At 51.4% G+C, this 20,911-nt stretch overlaps 1 protein-coding gene across 8 annotated transcripts in view; it reads right to left on the reverse strand.

The window, feature by feature from the left end:
• Positions 1-2,847: 2,847 nt before the first annotated feature.
• DAPK2 (death associated protein kinase 2) overlaps positions 2,848-20,911 on the reverse strand; it is a 116,413-nt gene continuing 98,349 nt past the window's right edge. For 5 of the 8 annotated variants that reach the window (XM_057303842.1, XM_044392021.3, XM_057303843.1 and 2 more), the window contains 3 exons: positions 19,292-19,444; positions 18,122-18,167; positions 13,673-16,626 (listed from right to left, as the gene is read on the reverse strand). In XM_057303842.1, coding sequence (XP_057159825.1) covers positions 16,018-16,626; positions 18,122-18,167; positions 19,292-19,444 — 808 coding nt within the window. In that variant the 3' untranslated portion in view covers positions 13,673-16,017. Of the gene's footprint in view, positions 3,480-6,221; positions 6,306-6,394; positions 6,485-13,672; positions 16,627-18,121; positions 18,168-19,291; positions 19,445-20,911 lie in introns of those variants that run through there. The other 3 variants (XM_026478265.4, XM_057303844.1, XM_048222379.2) reach the window with 1 other exon arrangement.

Raw genomic sequence — 20,911 nt, forward strand, 5'->3', positions numbered from 1 at the left:
TGACTGTCCGTAGAGCATTGGGCTTGACTTTTCTTTCACAGAGATGTCGTGGTTCACCTCTTAGGATATGGTCTTCATCTGCTTCCAAAATAAGGTTTTCACGGAATAAATACGTGAGTAGAAAAGGCAAATGCAATCTAAGATCTGGAGTCAGGAAGGCTGGTGAGATTGACATGAAAACACAGTGCACTAAAATATTTATGTGTGCCTTTGTGAAATATTAATGCGGCATCCTGCAAACACACAGGCAAACACTCTGGGGCAGGGCTCCCTCAGATCTCTTTGAAGACTTGCCTTTTAACCGAGCACAGCTTTCATCACTGGAATATTCCATTCCCCTCAGAGTACACTGTGGTCTCTCAGCCTTGAAGTGTCAGCTGGCCAACACAGCCTTCTTCAGAGCCAACCCTACATACCTGGTTCCCCTTGCCAGCTGCTCCTCTCATCTTCACACCTGGAGGGCACCAGCCATCTGCCAGCAGACACGCTGCAGGGACTGAGCCTCTGGGTGGGAGTGGCATGGGCACCTGGCTTCTTCCGGGATGCTGGCCCTCAAAGGCCTCCCTCTGTTCACTGCCTGGCCCTGTGCTTCCCAAGGGATCTGGGAAATCTAGTAGGTGCCATCAAACACCAGAGAGCTGGGCTGAGGGGACCCGGTCAGCAGGGCTTGATTGATACAAGCCTGGCTGAGAAGAAGCCTAGGAGGAACAGTCTGTGGGCAGGTGGGGGTTCCTGGATTGCAGGCCCCTTCGGGGCAGGCACAATGTCTGTCCTGTTCACTCTCCGAACCCCAGCATCTAGAACACTGCCAGGCACATGCTAGTTCCCTGACTGACTTGCGGCCCATGCAGCAGTGTCCTTTACTGTGAGAAGATGGACAGAAGCACATGTGACAACGTTATTCCATTTCCAGGAATGAAGTACAAGGCAGGGCGCAGCAAAGGACTGATGGGAACATGTTTAAAATGAGGCAAAGTGAAAGGTCCATCCATTTCATTAAAGGTCTACACAGTTCACTGAACTGAAGAAAGGAGCACTGCGCTAGGAGTCAGGAAGTCTGGGCTTGCATCAGACATTTTCACAAGTCTGCTGTGTGACACAGAACTAGTCACTTCCTCTCTCCAGGCTTCAGTTTCCTCTTCAGTCAAAGGTAGCTGCTGGGCCAAACTCCAAAAGGCTAACTCTATGCTCATGGCTGGAAACTCACGGCTAGGTTTGTCACTGCTGGTTACTGCTCTGCTTCCCAGCACGGAGGCAGTCCCCTATCCTCTACCACACTTTACTTCCTAGGAGCTCCCACTGAGCCCCTGTTCCAGAACATTCCCTGCTGACAGATGTGCCCCGCCACAGCCGAGAGCCCCTCACAGGCCCCCGGGCCCTGCACCTGGTTCCCAGCCTCAGCTGTCCCCCAGCAGCTGTAGTGAGGCACAGAGCTGGTTCCGCCTGAGAACGGGGGACACCGAGGAACCACAGGTCAGCTGCAGAGCTTCCTCAACACACTGACAGCTCCGCTCCCTTTCTGCCTAGTAGTCTCTGAGACGGGGCTGCCTTTCTGTTCCCCGGCTGCCATTTTGCTCTGGATCCGTGCACTCACTGAAGGCCGTGTGGCCCGCTCCCCGGCAGGATGTGCTTCAAACCTGCTGCTGACAGAGAGAAACCGCGCCTCCCTTTCTCCCCGGGGCCTTTTCTTTTCGGCCCTTTTCCCTTTCCCCCTCTCTTCCTCCTGGCTCACTTTTCCCCTCACCTTCCAAAACTTCCCGTCTTCCCACCTCTTCCCACATACTTTCTCAGTCTCAGTGCCTCACCTTGACCTCTGGCTTCTAAGGAACTTCTCTTGGGCTTCTGGTCAGCGTCACCATTCTTTTGGCCTGGAAAGGAGGGCCCAGATTTTTATGTCATTAAGGTTCCCTTACCATATTTCCTCCAGGGTCCACGTAACCCATCTCTTTTTCCTCTCCTTTCTCCCTGTGGGTCCTTCTTTGCCCTTCTCCATCCACGTCTTTCAAAAGTCCCCTGCCCCGGGTGCCTGGGTGGCTCAGTCAGTTAAGCATCTGCCTTTGGCTCAGGTCATGATCTTGGGGTCCTGGGATCGAGCCCCATGTTGGGCTTCCTGATCAATGGGGAGTCTGCTTCTCCCTCTCCCCTGTTTCCCACCCCCCACTTGTGCTCTCTCTCTTCTCTCAAATAAATAAATTAAATCTTAAAAAAAAAAAGTCCCCTGCCTCATCTTGGCCATGGTTGGCAAGTGTATTCGTTTTCCAGGGTGACCCTAGCAAAGTAGCACAGACAGGTGGCTTAAACAACATGAATTTATTTTCTCACAGCTCTTGAGGCCATTCGTCTGAGACCGAGGTATTGGCAGGGTTGGTCTCTTCTGAGGCCTCTCTCCTTACCTTGTAGATGGCTGTCTTCTCTCTGTGTCTTCACACGGTCTTTCTTTGATGTGCTATCTCCTCTTCTCATAAGGACACCAGCACGTTGGATCGCGCCCTCTCCAGTGACCTCATTTTAACTTAATTACCTCTTTAAAGACCCTGTCTTCAAATATAGTCATACTCTGTGGTACCAGGGGCTAGGATTCACAACTGAGCCCGTACCAGCAGGAGCGATGGTAGTAGTGGTGGGGGGGGGCACAGGGATTACAGTCGGTGTCTGCGCTGATGGGGGGGGGGCAGAAAACCTTTAGGGAAGGATGTAGAAGGTAGGCGTCCTATAGTCCAGAGGGGATGGTTCACTGTGACCTTCTGAGGCACCGTCCACTCAGCACCCCAGCCTGGCTGCTCCCCCAGAGTCAGGCATCTGAGCTAAAGAAAACCAGATGGGGATAGCCCTAGAAGAAGCCAAGCAACAGGTAAATCAGAAGTTTAATAAAAGTGAAAAAAGATTACGATACAGTGAGCTGCTTTAGAAGGTCTATTATGTTGGTGAGCCCAACACGCCGACCCCATGTGGGTTCTGGGAGGTCACAGGATTGGTCCCTCACACCCTCAGGTTCACTTTTCTCACTTATCTTGTTCCCACGGGGGAGGCCTCTGTCCTTCTGGTGTGATTTTTGACCAAGCTAGTTCTGAACTCCCTCATCCCGTGAGGAAACCTGCCCGAGGCGACCTTCCCTCGTGATGACGATGTTCATTTACATGATTTTCTCAGGTCCACACCTCACCCCACGTTCTGAGGCTGGCAGACAGGTGAAAGCCCGTTTTATGGAGAGTAAGAGCTTAGGGGATGTCGGGGCCTCCTCCATAGGAGACGGCCACAGCTCCCAGGGGCTCCACGCTCCTCTGTAAATTCTTCTGATCCTGAAGGCCCATCTGTCTCGCGACGTGTCGGAGATGCAGGCTGTCTGGGTGCTGGTGACAAGTGGGGACCCGGAGTCTGCGCAGAGAGAGCCGGCCCAGCTAGGAGGTACTGCTCCTCCTACGGGGGTGGAGAGCCTTCCTCTTGACAATGTCCTCCTCTGCGTCACTCTCGCAATTCCTCTGGGGAGAAAAAGAGGCCCGGGGCAAGACGGTCATGAGAGGCCAGGGATGGGGTTGTGCTGGGCAGCCTGGCTGACACGCCCGGGCCAGGGGCCTGCAAGCCAGGGAGGTGGGTATTGAGGCGAAGGCTGTTGGTCTGTCCAGAGTCAGGGGTGGACTGGGTGGGGGTGGGAAGGGACCTGAAATGGGGCCAGACCAACTGCCTCAAGGGCTCCTTCCCAGGAGGAAGGAGAGCAGGCAGCGCATCTAGGAGAAAGCAGGCACCAGGAGAAGCCAAATCATAACAGTAATGATGATGACATCTGGTGTTCTTTGGAGCTGCCACGTAGCCAAGACCACTTGGATAAGTGTTCTGTGGGTTGACGGGTCTCCTGAACTCAGCCTGGAGAGAATGGGAGGCAGGTGAGCCACGGGGACCTCCCCCGCCTCTGATGGCCACTGCTCCACACGCCCTCTGCTCTGACTGGCTTGGGCTGCACCTTTGGCTTTTGTGCTCCAACTTTATGAAAGAGGAAAAGAGTAAAGCGCATTCCATGGCTAACCCAGAGTCAAGGCTGCCATCCTGGAGGTCACAGTGCCTTTTTATTCAGGCCATGTCAGTCTTATTTTTTTTTTTTTAAGATTTATTTATTCATGTGTCAGAGACAGAGAGCACAAGCAGGGGGAGTGGCAGGTAGAAGGAGAAGTGGGCTCCCCGCTAAGCAAGGAGCCCAACGTGGGACCTGAGCCACCCAGGCGACCCCAGTCTAATCAAAGTATTGAAATTTATTAAAAGAGGTACTAATTCAGGGGCGCCTGGGTGGCACAGCGGTTAAGCGTCTGCCTTCGGCTCAGGGCGTGATCCCGGCGTTGTGGGATCGAGCCCCACATCAGGGTCCTCTGCTGTGAGCCTGCTTCTTCCTCTCCCACTCCCCCTGCTTGTGTTCCTTCTCTCACTGGCTGTCTCTCTCTCTGTCGAATAAATAATAAATAAATAAATAAATAAATAAAGTACTAATTCAGAAAGATTTCAGTGTATCATAAAAAATCTGTTGGATGTTCAATTTTAAGGCTTCCTGAACAAAAGGATTTATTATTATTATTATTATTATTATTATTATTATTATTATTATTATTTAAAGGAAATTCCCTTTGGGAAAGTTGTATAATAAATGTCTGGGACCCAAGCCTTCCTTTTCCACTTGTAAAATAAGCCATTGAGCTGATGGTGCTGAGTCTTCAAGTAAAAAGGGGACTATTTTAAAATGCTTGCACGAGGACAAAATTTAAGAAAGAAATTTATATTCTTTCCAATTATTCTCTGGTCCTGTCTCCCCGTGGCCCCCATCATATCAGAGCAACTCACACGCCATGTGCCTTCCCAGAGCCTTCTCTCTCTCCTTACCCTGGCCTAAGCCAGTTGGAAATCCAAGGCCAAGATAAACTTAAGCCAAAGACACCCTGGACCAAGCCTGGCTATAACAATAAAGATAACTCAAGCTCTGCTGAATAGCAGCTTTTCAGCATGAGTCAGAGCCAAACAATGAAAAAGTAAGCTGGGGGGACGTCTGCCTGTCATTAACAGGGATTTTCAGAGGGAAAGTCCAGGCCCCTTGAATAGCAGATGAGGAAAGCAGTGGGAGGAGGGACAGGGCTTTGCCAAAGCCACACAGTTGCTTAGGGCCTTTGGTGCCATAAATCCTCAAATCAAGAGCAAGAATCAACAAGAGCTTCGGCTGAAGAAAGCGGAGCCCAGGATGTGGCGCGGAGAGGGGAGCTGTGCCAGGTAATGGGATGCAGCCCGAGCGCCACGTGTCTGAGGCTGCGGGGGGCTGACGGCCCCAAGCGTCTCAGGCAGCTGCCCTTCCTGTGCCATCCCAGACACTTCTGGGGCCTCCCCACATTCGCTGAGTAGCGGGGAGCATCTGTCCCGGGCACCTCCACCAGCCGAAATACTAACTGCATTCGGAAGCCCCTGGCACAGCACTTTAAAGTCTACGGGGAGCTTTTACACAGTAGCAACTGGTAATACACACGGAGCACTTCTAATGCCGGGGTCGAAGACTATGTCATCCTTTAATCCTCATGACTACTCTACAAGGTGGGAACTCTTGTTAACCCCATTTTACACAGGATAGCATTTTTTGGCACAGAGAGGTTAAGTAATTTCCTCAAGGTCACACAGCTAATAAGTGGCCGATATGCATTCTGAAAGTGTGGTTCCAGAGACCACACTCCTGACCAGTGTAAGTTCCTCATGTTAAATGTACATACACAGTAACAAGCTGGTCAAATATCATCTAAGTAGCGTTGTTGTTGTTGTTAAAGATGGCAATCTAAAGCCAAACAGAAATGGAAAAACTGAAAAACAAATATTAAGCTCCCGTTCTACAACAGATCTCTGGATTGTCAGGAATACGTTTTGGATCGACTGTGGTGGTCCTGTTATTCAGGGCCCCCAAGGTCCCCCGCAGGCTACGAGTCCTCGGGGAAAGACTGGGGCAGTGAAGCGGCAGCAGCGGTCCCTCTGAAGGCCCACCAGGAAAGGATTCGAGTCCAGAAGCCCACGCTGCCCCATTGGAGGGCCCCCCTCCCCGCACCACCCCAGCCGTCCCCCTGAACATGAAGCCTCTGCCAACCACGCAGTGCGGAAGACAGGACGCGCAGAGCCGGTGGGAAATAGAGCCCGCCCGCTCCCTTCCACCCCCGAGCTCCGGGCCACCCCAGAGTCCTGCCCAAGAGGAGAACACTGCATTCACCTACCAGGTCCTCCTCTGGCCTCAGGTGCACCTTCTTCTTCAGGGAGCGGGTGAGGTGGTTACACAAGGAGACAATGCTGAAGGAGAGCTGAGGGAGAGAGAAGAGGGACTGCCAGGTGAGACCGCGCACCGAGAGCCGCCGGGGCCCCTGCTCCCCACCCCTAAACCCCGACACACCTTCCATCGCCTGCGGACATACTGCTTCTTGAAATTCTCCAGGTTGACCACAGACTCCCTGCGGACCAGGGCTTGCTGGTTGTCCACCGGCTGGGAGACAAAGCAGAGCTTGGTGGTTGACACTGGGCTTGGGTCGGCAGCCACGCCCCTTTTAGACCCCCACCCACATGCTGTCCCCACTTAGCCTGACTCTGACACCTCCTCAAAGGGCAGGGCATGCAGAGGGACATCGCACTGAGACCAACGGGTACAGAGGTCTCCGCTGCTCAGGAGATACCCCTGGTGCCCCTGGCTATTATTACTACAGCCAGACACACACTCTGGCTGGGCTGGAGACTTGTTCCCCCAGAGGGGAAGAATGGGAGGCAGGGCCTTCAATCACCGCTCACTTTGGGGAAGGGTCATTGGCCAGCAGTGTAGGATGCCCACTGTGTGCTGGGCTGGTACTGGGCTTAGCAGAACAGGTGGCAAATAGAACATTAGGAGCTGTTCAAAAGTAAATTGAAGGAAATAGGGGCTTCGGTGAAGGTGGAGTGGAAATGGGATGTGTAGTTGCCTTTCACAGCCTGGTGGTCAAAGCTCAGCTTAAATCCTGACTTCTCCAACAAGGCTGGCCTGGCTTCACTAAGCCTCAGTTTTCTCATCTGTATTATGGGGATAATAGCTTTATTAAGGTATAGTTGACATATAAAAAACTGGACATATTTAATGTAATCAATTTGATGAGCCCATTCCCTCTTGAATTCCTCCCTTTCTGTAAAACAAAGTTTTCCTAGATCAAGAGATAGGTTTTAGAGGTTCTATGAAGCTCCTGAAGTGGTTTGCAAATTTTAGTGTGTAAACTTGTACATGAATGTTCAGAGCAGCATTATTCATAAATAGCCAAAAAGTAGACACAACTGAAATGCGCATCACCTGACGAGTGAATAAACAAAATTCCATACAATGGACTATAATTCAGAAATATTATTCATAATATAGTTGGCACTGAACTCCTACACAGTCAAAAATCCAAATATCACTTTTGACTCCCCCAAAACTTAACCCATACCCTACTGTTGACCAGAAGCCTTAAACATAAACAGTCGACCAACACATATTTTGTATGTGTTTTATGTACTGTATTCTTACAATAAAGCAAGCTAGAGAAAATAAAGTGTTGACAAAATTGTAAGGATGAGAAAATAAAGTTACAGTGCTATACTGTACTTATAAAAACTAATCCATGTATAAGTGGACCCCCGCCGTTCAAACCTGGGTTGTCAAGGGTCCACTGTACTGACAGTTGCTACAATGTGGATGAACCTGGGAAACATTATGTTGAGTGAAAGAAGCCAGACACAAAAGGCCACATATTGTATGATTCTATTTACACAAAATGCCCAGAATGGGCAAATTGATAGAGACAGAAATTAGATTGGTAGTGGCCAGGGCTGGAGAGAGGGGCCGCTGGGAGATGACTCTGAGAGGGTATGAGGTTTCTTTCGGGTTGACGAGATGTCCTGGAGTTAGATGGTGGTGACTGTTGCACAACCTTGTGAAGATACTAAAGACTGAACTGTATTCTTTTAAATGCGGAATTTTATGGTCTGTGAATTAAATCTCAATAAAAAATTTAATTGAATGGGTGTGTACAGATACACATTTCTTCCGAGGAGAGCTGATAGAATTCATCCATTCTCAGAGAACTCTGTGACCTCAAGAAAATGAGCTGTCAGGGATGATCCATATGGTGGCTTCCAGCGGGATTCTTCTCTCGCTCTGACAGCCTCCTCACAGCAATGTGTCGTTTGGCTCCTCAGTGAATGCTGAGTGACGCGGCTCGTGGATTCCCGAGCGCTGGTCTTGTCTCCCATCCACGCTTGGAGCACTCCCCTGTTCTTGTTGATTTTTCATCATGGCGCTCGGCACCAGGGAAGCCGCCGCATAGGGCTGCCCACACTGCTGGGGACCTAAAATCTTCCGACAGGAGGCGCACTTTCCATGTCCACCCAACCCCTGCACTCTGGGAAGGTCCCCCCACCCCGCCTCCCCGGTGTGTTTCAAAGCCCAGTTGAAACGTGACCTCCTCCAAGACGGTTTCCGAAAAACAATGTCTCCCTCCCCACCATGACTGAAGCACAGGGGAGCTCCTCAGTATTTCCAACCTCCAATATCACCAACTTCAGCCAGCTCTGCAGTGGGGCCGACTCACTAGTGAAAAACAACCTGAGGGCCCACAAAGAATTTTCTTCATGGTTTGTCAATGTCCTCTGTCCCACCTCCTCCCCACCCAGAGCATACACCAGTGGGTGCTTAACAGTTGTAGTGTTAGTTTCCCTGAGTTACTGAAGAGACACATTGGAATGAAATCCTTGGACCCGGGACCTGCTCACTCCTGCCAGTGACAGGCCTGGGCACCTGGATTAGCAGCCATGACACCATGGCTCCCCAGGGCTCTGTCTGGGAGTCCCCAGAGCTCTGTGGGGGTCAGGGAGCAGGGAGGAAAGTGCACACACCCTTGACATTGGAGGAGGGATGAGAAAGCCAGGGGCTGTTCACTCTCCCAAACTAAAACATTCTTTGGGCCAAAGAGTGTGGGGGAGTGAAGGGAGGGGAAGGAGGAAGACAGGGAAGAGATGAGAAGAGGATGAGGTCACTGAGGGGACCATCCTGCTAACCTCTCCCAGCTCTGTCCTTAACCGCCTCTCACCTCCTCTCTCGCACCTGCAAGCCCAGCCCTGGGTCTAGGTCTCACCCAAGGGGAGACACAAAAGGGGGCAGAGACTGACTTTTCCTGGTATGAAAGCTTTCCAGCAGCTTCCCAGCACTCTTGATGGAACCCAACAAGCTCACCAAGACCCCCCAAGGCCTGTACCATCTGGGTCCTTCTCCAACCTGATTTTCTCCTCCCTCTCTCCTTTCTGTTGCTGTGGCTCCTACAGTCTGCTTGCTGGCCCAGGAACCCAAAATCTCAGGGTCTTTGCCCTTGCTCCTTCATATATTCACTTTGTCACTTTGTTCAGTCTTCGCTCAAATGTCACTTCCTCAGGAAGCCTTCCTTAACTACTCTACTCTATATAAAATAGCACCCCAACTGCCCCATACAGCGCATTGTGTCTGCACCGTACTTCTTCATAACATGTTATTCTGTACTTGTTTTTTGTTACTCTTCCTCTCCTGCACCTCCCAGCAACAGTATCTCCTTTTCAGATTTCCTGCCTCCCCAACCCACAGAACATGTCTACCTCCAACTTCACTAATGTCTGCATTCACTTTTGAGCCTAAGCCCTGCAGGGGACACTTGTACTTTTTGCTTGGAGATTTTGATGAGGTGGGATCAGCAGACTCTGGGAGGGAAGGGACCTCTTTTTATCCACTTACTGATTGGCACTCTTGCCAGAAGAGAGATGCCCAAACCCCATGGCTGGAAATTCAACATGCAGTTAGGGGAATCCTGCTAATAAGAATCCTACCTTCCAAATGGTTCAGCAGTACCGGCCGTGGAGCAGACGGACCCAACTAAAATATGAGGGGGGGGGGGCAATTCCCTGGGACTGGTAATGGGAGGTGATGCAATTGCTTCTAGGGCCCTGTCTATGTGCTACACAAAACAGCATGAACTCTGAGAAGGGGGCCACCCAGGCATAAATCTGCCAGGCTGGCCTTTCCTAATCAATGGGTCTCCTTGGTTGCTAAGAGGCTCACCACATGCTGACACTACCATCTAATCCTTGAAAGTCAGAGACGGAAATTCTGCAGTGAAATCTGTTTCCAGGAGGAATGTGGCACCAAACCTTTTGATTAAATTTGGGGTGTCAGGGGGATGGGACTGTGTTCTGCCTTCTCCTCATCCCCTCTCTGAGAACAGACAGTACCCACCTTCCAGCCTGAGGTCCTTTGGCCAGAGTACGGGCAATTCTGACCAGGCTCCTAGGAGCATGTTCAGTGTCTCGGAAAAATGTCGGGAAAGGAGGCAAGAAGACAGAACGCTGTGGCCGAAGTTAGGTTTTGTTTATGGAGATGCAAATGGCCTTGGAAGAGTCCAGCAGGGTGTGCTGGGTCAGCACCGACGCCCACAGAGCGGAGAGATGGAACAGCAGCTCTCCCCCTGGGCACAAAATAGGAACTCTCTGCAGAAGAGGCACTCCAGATTTTCTCTCAATACCAGGCCTCCTCTAGAAACTGCAAACAGATTGCAACTTTTCAAACCACCATCTGTGCCATTTCTCTGGCCCCATCCTCCTTAGAAAGTCAGGGACACCTGAGCACCCATTTCCCTCTCCAGCCTAGGTCTGTGTGTCTCCAGCCCCACCAATCTCCCTTAATCCAGTCACTCTATGCATGGCGTCTCCAACTCTCCCTTCTGCTGGCTAGAGCCTGGGCCCTGCTGGCCTGGCCTCCCAGTCTTCCCAGGAAAGGAGCACATGAGGCTTATGAGGGCCTGAGTGCTTGCTTATACACAGGTGGGGAGAGCCGTGGAGAGACTGTGTCTCTGAAGGTTGTCCTTACACAGAAGAAGCCAGTGGAAAGGAGAGGGAATGCCCCCTTTCCTTGCCTGACCTGGGCTCACTTTTCTGAGTTAAGTCTCAGCACTTTTGATCCTCTTTCCAGGACCTTCAGTTTTCTGATCAATTTTCTGCCCAGGAAAAGCTTCCAAAGCTCTCCCTCCTGTACTGTTACGGAAGACAGGAGACCTGAGAGACGTCACAACTAAATGCCACACGTGGACTGTGTTTAGATCCTGATTTGAACAAACCACCCACAACAGGGCATCCTGGAGAAAAGTGGGGACATGGGAGTCTGGAATATGTATCCACATGATAGTAAGGAATGATTCTTGGTTTTGTCAGATGTGATAATGGTACAGTAGCAGGATTAAAAAGAAAGTGCTTAGAAATTCACGCTGAAGAATTTGTGAGTGAAATAAGTCTAAAGTTTGCTTTAAAATATTCCAGAAACAGCAGTGGTGCAGGTGCATGGGAGATCACGGACCTTGACTTGCTCACTGTTGCAGCTGGTAAGAGGCAGATGGAAATCATATACCATTACGGATACTTGTGAAAATTTCCCATAACAAAAAGTTCAAAACAAAAACACCCCCTCTGTTAAATCTCTGTAAATCTCCTCTTCTATTTCCGTTTAACAGGTCCAGGCTCCTCACACTAACCTGGGCTCGAGCCCACCTCTCCAAATTCTACGTGGCACCTTCTCCTCAGGCTACAGCTTGGGAAGGGGATGTTGGAGGGGGGAACACTCCCTGAGAACGTTTCTGCCCCCTCCGCCCCTCTGACCCTTTCTCAGTCCAAATTCATCTCTCCCGTTTTCTAGAATATTGGGTACCTCTATTTTATCACCCAGCATGGCCTTTCCCATCTCCCAGTTTGGGGGGGGGGGGTGGTTCCCATCTGTCCCAGACACTGAGCCTTTTATTCAGGGGTTGTCTTGTCCTTATCTGTCACCTCCCTCCCGAGCCAGAGCACAATCAGTGTTTGTCCAAATGAACTGGTCCCTTCTGCTCCCCAAATATGCCCACTGCTGGGTCTCCTCTACAGAGCAAAGAATCTTCTCCACAGGCCAAGAGTTTCACAGACAAAGAAGAAAAGGCCATTCAGCGCCACAGACATTTCCAGAGGCTGACGGTGGGGTTGGTGGCTGGGCACACAGCCACCTCCCACACGGGCCCATTGCGGTGCGTGTCAGAGCGAGGTGGGGGGCCACTGTCTTCATAATCACCTGTAGGGGAGGGTGGGCGGTGAGGGGAGAGGGCTTGCTGGGGAGCCGGGCTTCTCCTGTCATTGTCACTCTGCCCCGTCCCTTCGCTGCCAGCCTCCCACCGCTGCAGGATCACTGGTTACCATGCTATCTCCACCTTTCCTAACGCAAAGCTGAGCTATCATGAGCCACGTGCATGTGCCTCAGAGTGGGGACAGGCTACTGTCTTCCCCCGGTGCTGACTCTCCAGCTTCCTTGGGAGTCCGCAATCAGGGAGATGTCACACACTTCCCTAAAAGCCCAGGGTGGCATTTGCACAGAGCGCAGAAGCCAACCTCTCAATACCTGAAGAATGACAACCCCTCCTTTATGGGTGATATGGCCTAGCAGTGCCCCCCAGGCCTTCCTCCCTTTAGGTACCAAAAAAACATTCCCCTTCTGACACCCCATCCGGCCACTGTCAGCCCCGCCCTGCCCTTGACTCCACTGTTAGAACGCCAGCTATGGGCATGTGGCAGGGAATCCGGCTGGGCATTCCCCAGGCCTCCTTGGGCTCTCCCCTTGGCATCAAGTTCTGAGGCCAAAGGGTGATAGGAACTGGACTGGCCAAGGGACAGAGGAAGGTCACAGTCTCCTCTAATTTCCCTGAAAGACTTGGGGGGCATTTCCCAGTTCATTTTGATTTGTGTTCAGAAGCTCTTAGGTACAAAAAAGGGTCTGCTTATAAAACATCTAAATAATAAATAGTTACCAATGACCAGACATGAACACAGAGAGGATGATTCCACAACTGTGAGAAAAACCACTTATGGTTCTGGCCCCAGCTCTGGGGATGACCAGCTGGTGACTCTGGCCAGGAGTCAAATATATCAAATGCTATAAAACGAGGGTATCTGGTGGTTCACCTCTCAGTACCTCCCAGCACAAACAGTGAGTGGCCGATGCCACAGTTCTGAACTAACTGCTTCTTCCTCCCTGTTCTCAGTCTCCTTAATTCAAATCATCCTCAACGTGTTACTCTTTTAGTGCATTTTATTTTGACCTTCACAAGAAAGTCTAACCTGAGTTGCTCAACTGGGGGCTTCCTTCCCTTAGGAAACCTGGTTGTATGAGGTCAAGGTCTATTGACATGGCCACAGGGACCTTCAATAGTTGCAGTGTCTTACAGCAAATGACTACCCCACATCTCACGACGGGGCAAGTAAGTTCTTGGACTGTAGACAGGTCACTTGCACCCAGTCTCCCAGGCAAGGCACAGGAAACAGGGCGTTGCTGTCTTCCACTGATTCCAAATGCATGTTTTTAGATCCCTGAAATCAGGACTTCTAACCAATGGCATCACACCATTACTGTCGGTCTGAAGTGAAAGCAGGTGTTCCAGATGACCACATGCTTCTGCCAGACATTTGGGGCCACCCAACCCCAGACTGTGTGACAGTAGATTCTCCGCTTGAGGTTCGTTCGGATCACACTGATTGTGCAAATACAGAAAGCACACCTGCGTGAGTACCACCCCCCTGGGGCTCCTCTTCTCAGGGGAGGATTTTTCACCCTCCATCTAGCATTAAGGATGAACCACACATGTTTCTTTGCTTTCCCTTTTTGCACCATAGCTTTATTTCTTGTTTGCCCTCTCAGGGAGCGTGTCCCAGCTTTGTGTGGAAGGGGAGGCGGTCTCCTATTGCACTTGGCTTTTTTCTTCCTTATTTTTGGTATGTAAAATAACATTGCATCGTATATTTGATGAAAATATGGTTTCACGCATTTGATGGAAAGAATTTGTTACAAATATTATATATGATATTTGAAATGATCTAGCATGATAATGGAAAAGGAGGTAGGACTCTGAAGACATGGTTGCGTGGGGTCCAAATCTCATGTCTTGTCCCAATCTACTCACCATCTGTGCTGTTCACTGGCCATCCCCTCCCCCACCCAGCACCAGGCTGTTGACTAGCCTGCCATCCATCATGGCTCCCCATGACTCTTGGGATGAAGGTAGAGCCCTTTAATAAGGCAAAGCACCACTGGTCATGCCTCCTCTCCAGCCACATCCACACAATATGCCCTCCTTATCCTCTCCCTTCCAGCTTCCATGCCTCCTCCACCACCAAGCCCTGGCATGACGGCTCTGTTGGGAACACTTCTTTCTCCCTGGTTTGCTTAGCAGACCTCGCCTCCAGCGTCACCACCTCAGGGAGGCCTTCCCCGACTAGATCAGACCCCACTGCCCGCTACACACTTCTCTTCCGTAGCGTGTGTCCCACCTGCACTTCGGCACTTGTGGAGTGTTCTTGACTAATGTTGGACCTCACTCTGAACTCCATGAAGGCAGGAGAGAGCCTTTTCATTGACATTATATCCCCAGGGCCAACCCGAGTGCCTGGCAGTTGGCAAGGGCTCAAACCCTATTTGTCCATAGATGGATGGGTAAGTCGGGGTATCTCTGCCCTATAAGCAGAGAGTGAACTCCTGGAGCCTGGGGCAGTTAGGGGAAGCAGAAAGAGCAACACACGTATCATCAGAAGGTCTCCACTTTTACCACGACTGTGGCCTCGGGCAAATCACAACCTCTCTGTTTCTGCATCTCCAAGTTGGGAATAACACCCTGCCTATCTGACAAGGGTGTTTAGTGAGTCAGTGAAGTCACTTTGAAATGATACCATCTGGTCCCTCACCCAAGCTTCTAGCCCAGTGCTGGGCCCATACTCCACCACGGTCTGTCCATATGAGCTGGCCGACTGGCCCCTCCAAGGAGACGACCTCACAGAGTCCTCAAGGAGGTGTGCTCAAAGCTTGGGGTCAAAAGGAGACCACTGAGCCTGTGCTTCTCAATCTTAAACTCTCACAGAGTTTCTCAGCCCTTTTCAGGGCCCCGATGCCCTAGGTACATAAGATAAAGGACCTTCTTGTTGAGTTCCTTTTGGTCTTCATTCCTAACACAAGGTTGGGGCCTTTAGCCAGAAAGGGGAAAGGGGGAGAAGGGAGAGATGCTGCCCCTTGCCTCCAGGTCTGCACGCTGATCTTCAGACAGGGACACGGCTGGATAGGATCCACGAACTGCACCCTCCAGGACCCACTTCTTGGGACAATCGTCTAAGGGTATGGGGCATTCTACCTGCACCTGGTGGAATACATGAAATAGATGGAGTTGCTAACCTTACCTCTGGAGCTAAGCTGTAACGTGAATGTGGATATTTATAGCAAAGTCTGTTTCTTCCCAGAGACCTCATCTGAGGGTCGGGCCTCCTCGGTTTCTATTCCATCCATATCGACCAGCTATGAAAGACTTTGAGTAAGTCATTTTTCCTCTCTCTATCAATTTCCTCAACAGTTACGTGGAAATAATAGTAACAGCAAGAATAATACCACCCACCTTCCTGCTCACAGAGTTCTTTTAAAGATCAAAGACCTAAGTGCTCGGTAAGTGAAAAGTCAGTGCAAATAAAAGGTAATATTTTCTCCGCGCATTTTAAATCCCTCCTTCTGTAGCAGGAAAGCACCCCACTCGCTTATTGTTATCCCCAGTTAACGCAAAGATTTACCCAAGATCTGCAGTCAGTCCCTAAGGCACAGAGATGGGAAATGAGATGTGAACAAATCCATTATCACAAATCAATTATCGAGCATCTCCCCAGGGCCAGCCATCCCCCCTCCGGAGAAGGGTGTGCGGAGGGGTGCTCACTCGCAATTGTTCTAACAGCCCAGCGGCTCTGCCAGCCAGCCTCCCAGAAAACCAGGCTGGTGAGAGGAGGTGCGGAATGAATAACGAGCGAGCACCTTCCTGATTCTGGATTCTGTGAAGGGGGTGGAAGGCTCTGCTACAGACACACCCCCCGCAGGATAATTCCGGCTGAGGCCCTGGCAGGGCACTCGGAAGCATGCTTCTGCAGATCATCCGGGATGCGTTTCTGACTAGGACCTGGTACTCAGAGCTTCAGGCCGGCCAAGACATCCCTGCTGGCTGATCTCTCGAGCAGCTCCACAAGGGACTCCCTGGCGTCCCTGTGGAATACGGAGCCCAGGCCATCTGTGTTCCTATCCTCCAGCTGAAAGCTGCCCACCAGTTCCTGGAGCCACTGTAGGTCTGCTGCGAGCTCCTGCCTTAAAGCCTCAAACTGTGTCTGCAGATGGTCCAGTTTCCTGGCCACGTTCCCCAGGCCGGCCCCTGTGGCCCGGAGGCCTTCTCGCAGGAGCTTCTTCAAGGACTTCACTTTGCGGAACTCGTACTTGAGCTGGGATAGGTCGTGCCGGGTGCTCTCGCTCTCCTCTCGGTACCAAGTTTCCTTCTCGTGGTATATGGAGACCAGGGCCTCCACATCGTCCTGGATGGTGCCGTGGGTCCCTGCCAGGGCACGGCATCCCTGGTCGACCCGAGCCACGTCCTCTACTACCTGGGCAAAACGCTCGAAGTTGACGTAGCTGTTATTGGGGGGCATGCTCGAGTGGCATTTGAGGGTGTACTCTCTCAGGCGCTTGGTCTTCAGCTGGGAGGGCTCTGTCTTCTGCTGTTCTGGGGCTCTGACTTCTCCTTTGGACTGGTGGGTGTTTAGATAGAACAGCCAGAATTACGTCGACGCCTGATCCAAACGGCAGTTCAAGGGGCAGGCAGAAGGCGCACGAGCAGCCTCGCAGGCACTCACCGCATGCATCAGGCCATGGGGAGAACCGTGGTGGGATGAGCACCCCCAGGGACAACGAAAAAGATTACACAGTACGGGGGTACTGCCTGCATGCTCGCTTCAGGGCAGGGGGGGTCCATTGCCATTAGAGAAGGTCTCCACACGCATAGCATTTAGGGGGCTCACACAGACAAGCAGGCTATAGCCAGGACTCTGCAGGCATCCACTCAAAGGCAGGAGCAGACAAGGCCATGGCTGTCAGATGGAGGCTGCAGGACCTCTCTCCTTCAGGGCCGGTTAGCAACCCGGGCCTCAGCAACTCAACACACCAAGCCCGAGAGACTCTCTCGCTCTGGGCTCTGGGCCCACTCCACACCTAGAGGGTCCCTGGCCTTCCACATCCTTTAACGAGCAGCTGAACCTGACGTTCTCCGAAGCATTCCAGCCCTCCCTGCTCTCCACCCTCCACAGGCCCTACCCTTTCGCGTCTGCACGCTCAGATCGTCCTAGCCAGCCCTCTGCTTGCAATCCAGGTGAACGGGAAATCTGGTGATGCCTGGGCATTGCACATCTCATCAGTCAGCAGGAGTCGGGCCAGAATCCCAGTCTCCTGATTCCCACCCCGCCAAGTGGTTTGTTTTTTTTTTTTAAATAAGTAATCTCTATGCCCTATGTGGGGCTTGAAGGCTTGAACTCCCGACCCCAAGGTCAAGAGTCACATGCTCTACATCTGAGCCAGTCAGACATCCCTGGGCAAAGTGCTTTTAACTAGCACTTTACTGTACTGCGACTAGACAGCAAGGCTTTCCCCACACCAGCGGCTGGAAGCCCAGTGACAAAGCAGGTTAGGCGGGGCGTCCCCTTCATGCCCCCACCTCCCCAGAGGGAAGAGCATCGCCTCTGGAGTGGCTGCCTCTCCTCTGCACCAGGCTTCCATCTCCGAGCCCCAATCCCCGAGGTCTCGAGGCACCTGAGGAAGCTGGCTGACTGGTCAGAGTGTCATCCTTTACTCAGAGCGCCCAAGGTCAGAAGGAAGGAGACTCGCTTACAGAGTTGAGGTTTTTAATTGTCATTGCTTTCTCTCTCCAACTTGGGAGTCCTGATTTCTGCTTTGAGAGTGACAGTGACACGTCCTCTAATAAAGTACACTTTGTAAAATGGCCCCAAAGAAAAAGAGTTTCAATGGAGGTTTGTGAGGGTTTCATGTCATAAGTCACCTGAACCTGTGAAATATAAACTTAAACCTATTTGAACAAACCCAGACCACTTGGCACCCCTGCCTGGCTTTCCCCTGTGCCCGAGGGTGGGTGTTTCTAGGACCCGTGGGCCCTCTGCCTCTGGCCGCCCCACCCAGCCCTGGCGACAGATCGCGGACATGCCTGCTCACTGGCACTCTACACCATGCCCTTACCGTGATCCAGGGGTGTCTGAGAGCCTCTTGGATTGTGAGCCGTTTCCTGCAACAAGGATCAGAACACAGTGATGATCCATGAGGACAGAAGCTGAGGGCAACTGTCTCCATCCTTAGTCTTGTCACACCTGCACTGTGGCATTCTTTGACCACTGCCATCAAACCAGAAAAATGGGGGATGCAGAGACAGATGGGAAAACTGACTGAACGCCCTGCATTCCAGAGAAAGTGGTCCAGGCAGACCCCTCAGTAGAGTGACATTGCATGAGACCTCATCTTTGGTCCCAAACCTGAAGGGTCTGACGCCACACCCCAGGAGAATCATGGTGGGCTTCAGCTCTCCACCATTAAGCTTTGGTCTGTGTTTTTCTGTTTGCTTCCCAGATCCCGTCTCTGCCCTTCACTGCCCTAGTAGGCACCTGACCTAGCACTGCCCTTAAAAGGGGAAACCAGGCCCCTGCCCTTCAGAAGACCCCATTCTCGCTCCCTCTGAAGTCTGTGGGACCAAGAGGACGTGGTCTTCTAGAATCTGTAGATCTCATTCCTGTCCCATCTAGTCCATGCGCTGGGCACCCAGCATCTTACAATTCCCTGCCTATCTCCTGCTCTGACTCTATAGCCACAGGGCTCACCCAGGGCCCCAAGAAGGGGTAGGATTAGCGTGTCTCCTATTCTCCCACTTACTGACCCCTCTGAATCCGCCTCCCCCCAACTCCCACCTGAATTGGTTTAGAAACTCTGCCACTTTCCTTTTCAAATCCTAGTTCTAGGTGCCTTTGGGACAGACCAGAAAAAATGATGCACCCTAGAGAAATGCAGGCTGACTTCCAAACACATGCGCACGCACACACGCACACACGCACACACGCACACACATGCACGCACACGCGCACACGCGCACACGCACACACGCACACACACACATACACACACACAAACACACACACAGAGTTATTTGTATTTTGGCAGGAAAGAAAGCAGAAAGACTTGAGCAAACAAGATGAATGCCAAGTCTCAGCTAATCCACACTTCTCAGCACCTGCCCAGATTAGACCACAATGGGGCAGATGGCAGCCTATGGCGAAGTCGGAACAGACTGACATGCCTTTGGGAGAAGGGGCAGGAGAAGGTCAGTACCTCAGAAGCCCATGCCTTTCTCTGTCATCTTACCGGGTCTCTTTAACCAGAAGCTTCCGAATGAAGTCCTTGGCCAGCTCACTGGTCTGGCTGAAGAATTCCTCGTCAAAGTCATAACTCACTGCTGTGATATTTGCTAGCGTTTCCTGCTTCGTGTCTCCCAGGAAAGGGGATGCTCCACTTAGGCTGTGAGAGAGGGAACATGTGACTGTAGGTAAGGAGATGGAGTTGGGTGATGGCATCAGGGAACCCTGACTCGAACTATTGCATGGGGAGGGGAGGCTCCCAGCAACGCCGCCTGCCCCCTCTGGGCAGCCAGTCTGCAGCCTTTTCAACTAACAGTCCAGTTCAGCCTACTTTATGGAGCCCCTACTAGGTACGTGGCAGAGAGAAACTGTGTCTGCAAGGAACTTGAAAGAGGAGGGGAGGAAACACAGGGACATGACTCTTGATAATCCCAAACAGAATAAAGCAGAATATAATGGAAGACCAGACGAAGGACTGGGCGAGCACAGGACAGAGGGAGACCCAGTGCAGGCTTCATGGGAGACCTGACACGTGTATCAGTTGCATCTTGAAGAATGAAGAGGTTGTCAGCAGTCAGAGGAGATGAAAGGTCTTCTAGACTAAGGGAGCAGCTTGAGCCAAGCCTGAGACGTATGGAAATAGATGGGCCATTAGGGCCTGGAAGGGGTGTGAGGTTCCCCTGCAGGGTTTATCAAGAATGTGTCATTCAAATAGTGACTCCCAAATCTACTGTTTCCTGACTCCTATTTCAGCTTATGGGATACCTCTCCCTAGATGTGCCATTGTCACTGTGCCCTAACCTCCCTCCATGAGATTCCTGCCTTGATTAATGATGTCACTTGACTGATGCACTCAAGCTAGAACCCAGGGGCCACCTGTGACTCTTCCAGCCATTCCCTTATCGCATCTAACCGGCCCCAAACTCTTGTTGGTTTTATTTACTAAATATCTCTTGAAGGTCATCCCCATCCCCGCTGTCACATTCTGAGCATAGTGGCAGCAAGGTGCACTGGGAAAATTTTGATATTTCAGTCCTGGATTTGAATCCCAGCTCTGCTACTCAATAGCTGTGTGAACCTAGGTAAGTTACTCAACCTCTCTGAGCTGCAGTTTCCTTCTCTACAAAACGAAGAAAATAAAAGCCTCCGCCTCACAGGATTGTTGTAAAGAATAAATACATTGACAATGCTCCATGCAATCTTGCCCATACTAAGCCCTCTGGAATTGGCTATTATTTCTGTCTTTGAACACAAAGAACCTTCTATGACTCCCATTTTCTACAGGATCACATCTAAACTCCTGAGCAGGACCTCAGAAGTTAGCCCCTACCACCTCCTCAGTACATTTCACCACACTTGACAGGTACACTGTTTCTTTCCTCAGCAGACAGCCCTTCCCTCCCTTTCCACCTGGAGAATTAATCTCATTCTGATTCAGCCCAGTTCAGATGAATCTCAATCTCTCTCTCGTTAAATCTTCCACGGCCCGAACCAGGGCCTCTCCCAGCTGTGTCTCACAGAGGCGTGTTCATACATCCAGCATGACTTTGGTCCCACTGAGTGCGACTTAGCTGTGTGTTATCTCCCCCCCCACACACACACACAGGGAGCTCCAGGCGAGCAGGGC

Source organism: Ursus arctos, unplaced genomic scaffold, assembly GCF_023065955.2.
Source record: "Ursus arctos isolate Adak ecotype North America unplaced genomic scaffold, UrsArc2.0 scaffold_28, whole genome shotgun sequence".
Taxonomy (NCBI): domain Eukaryota; kingdom Metazoa; phylum Chordata; class Mammalia; order Carnivora; family Ursidae; genus Ursus; species Ursus arctos.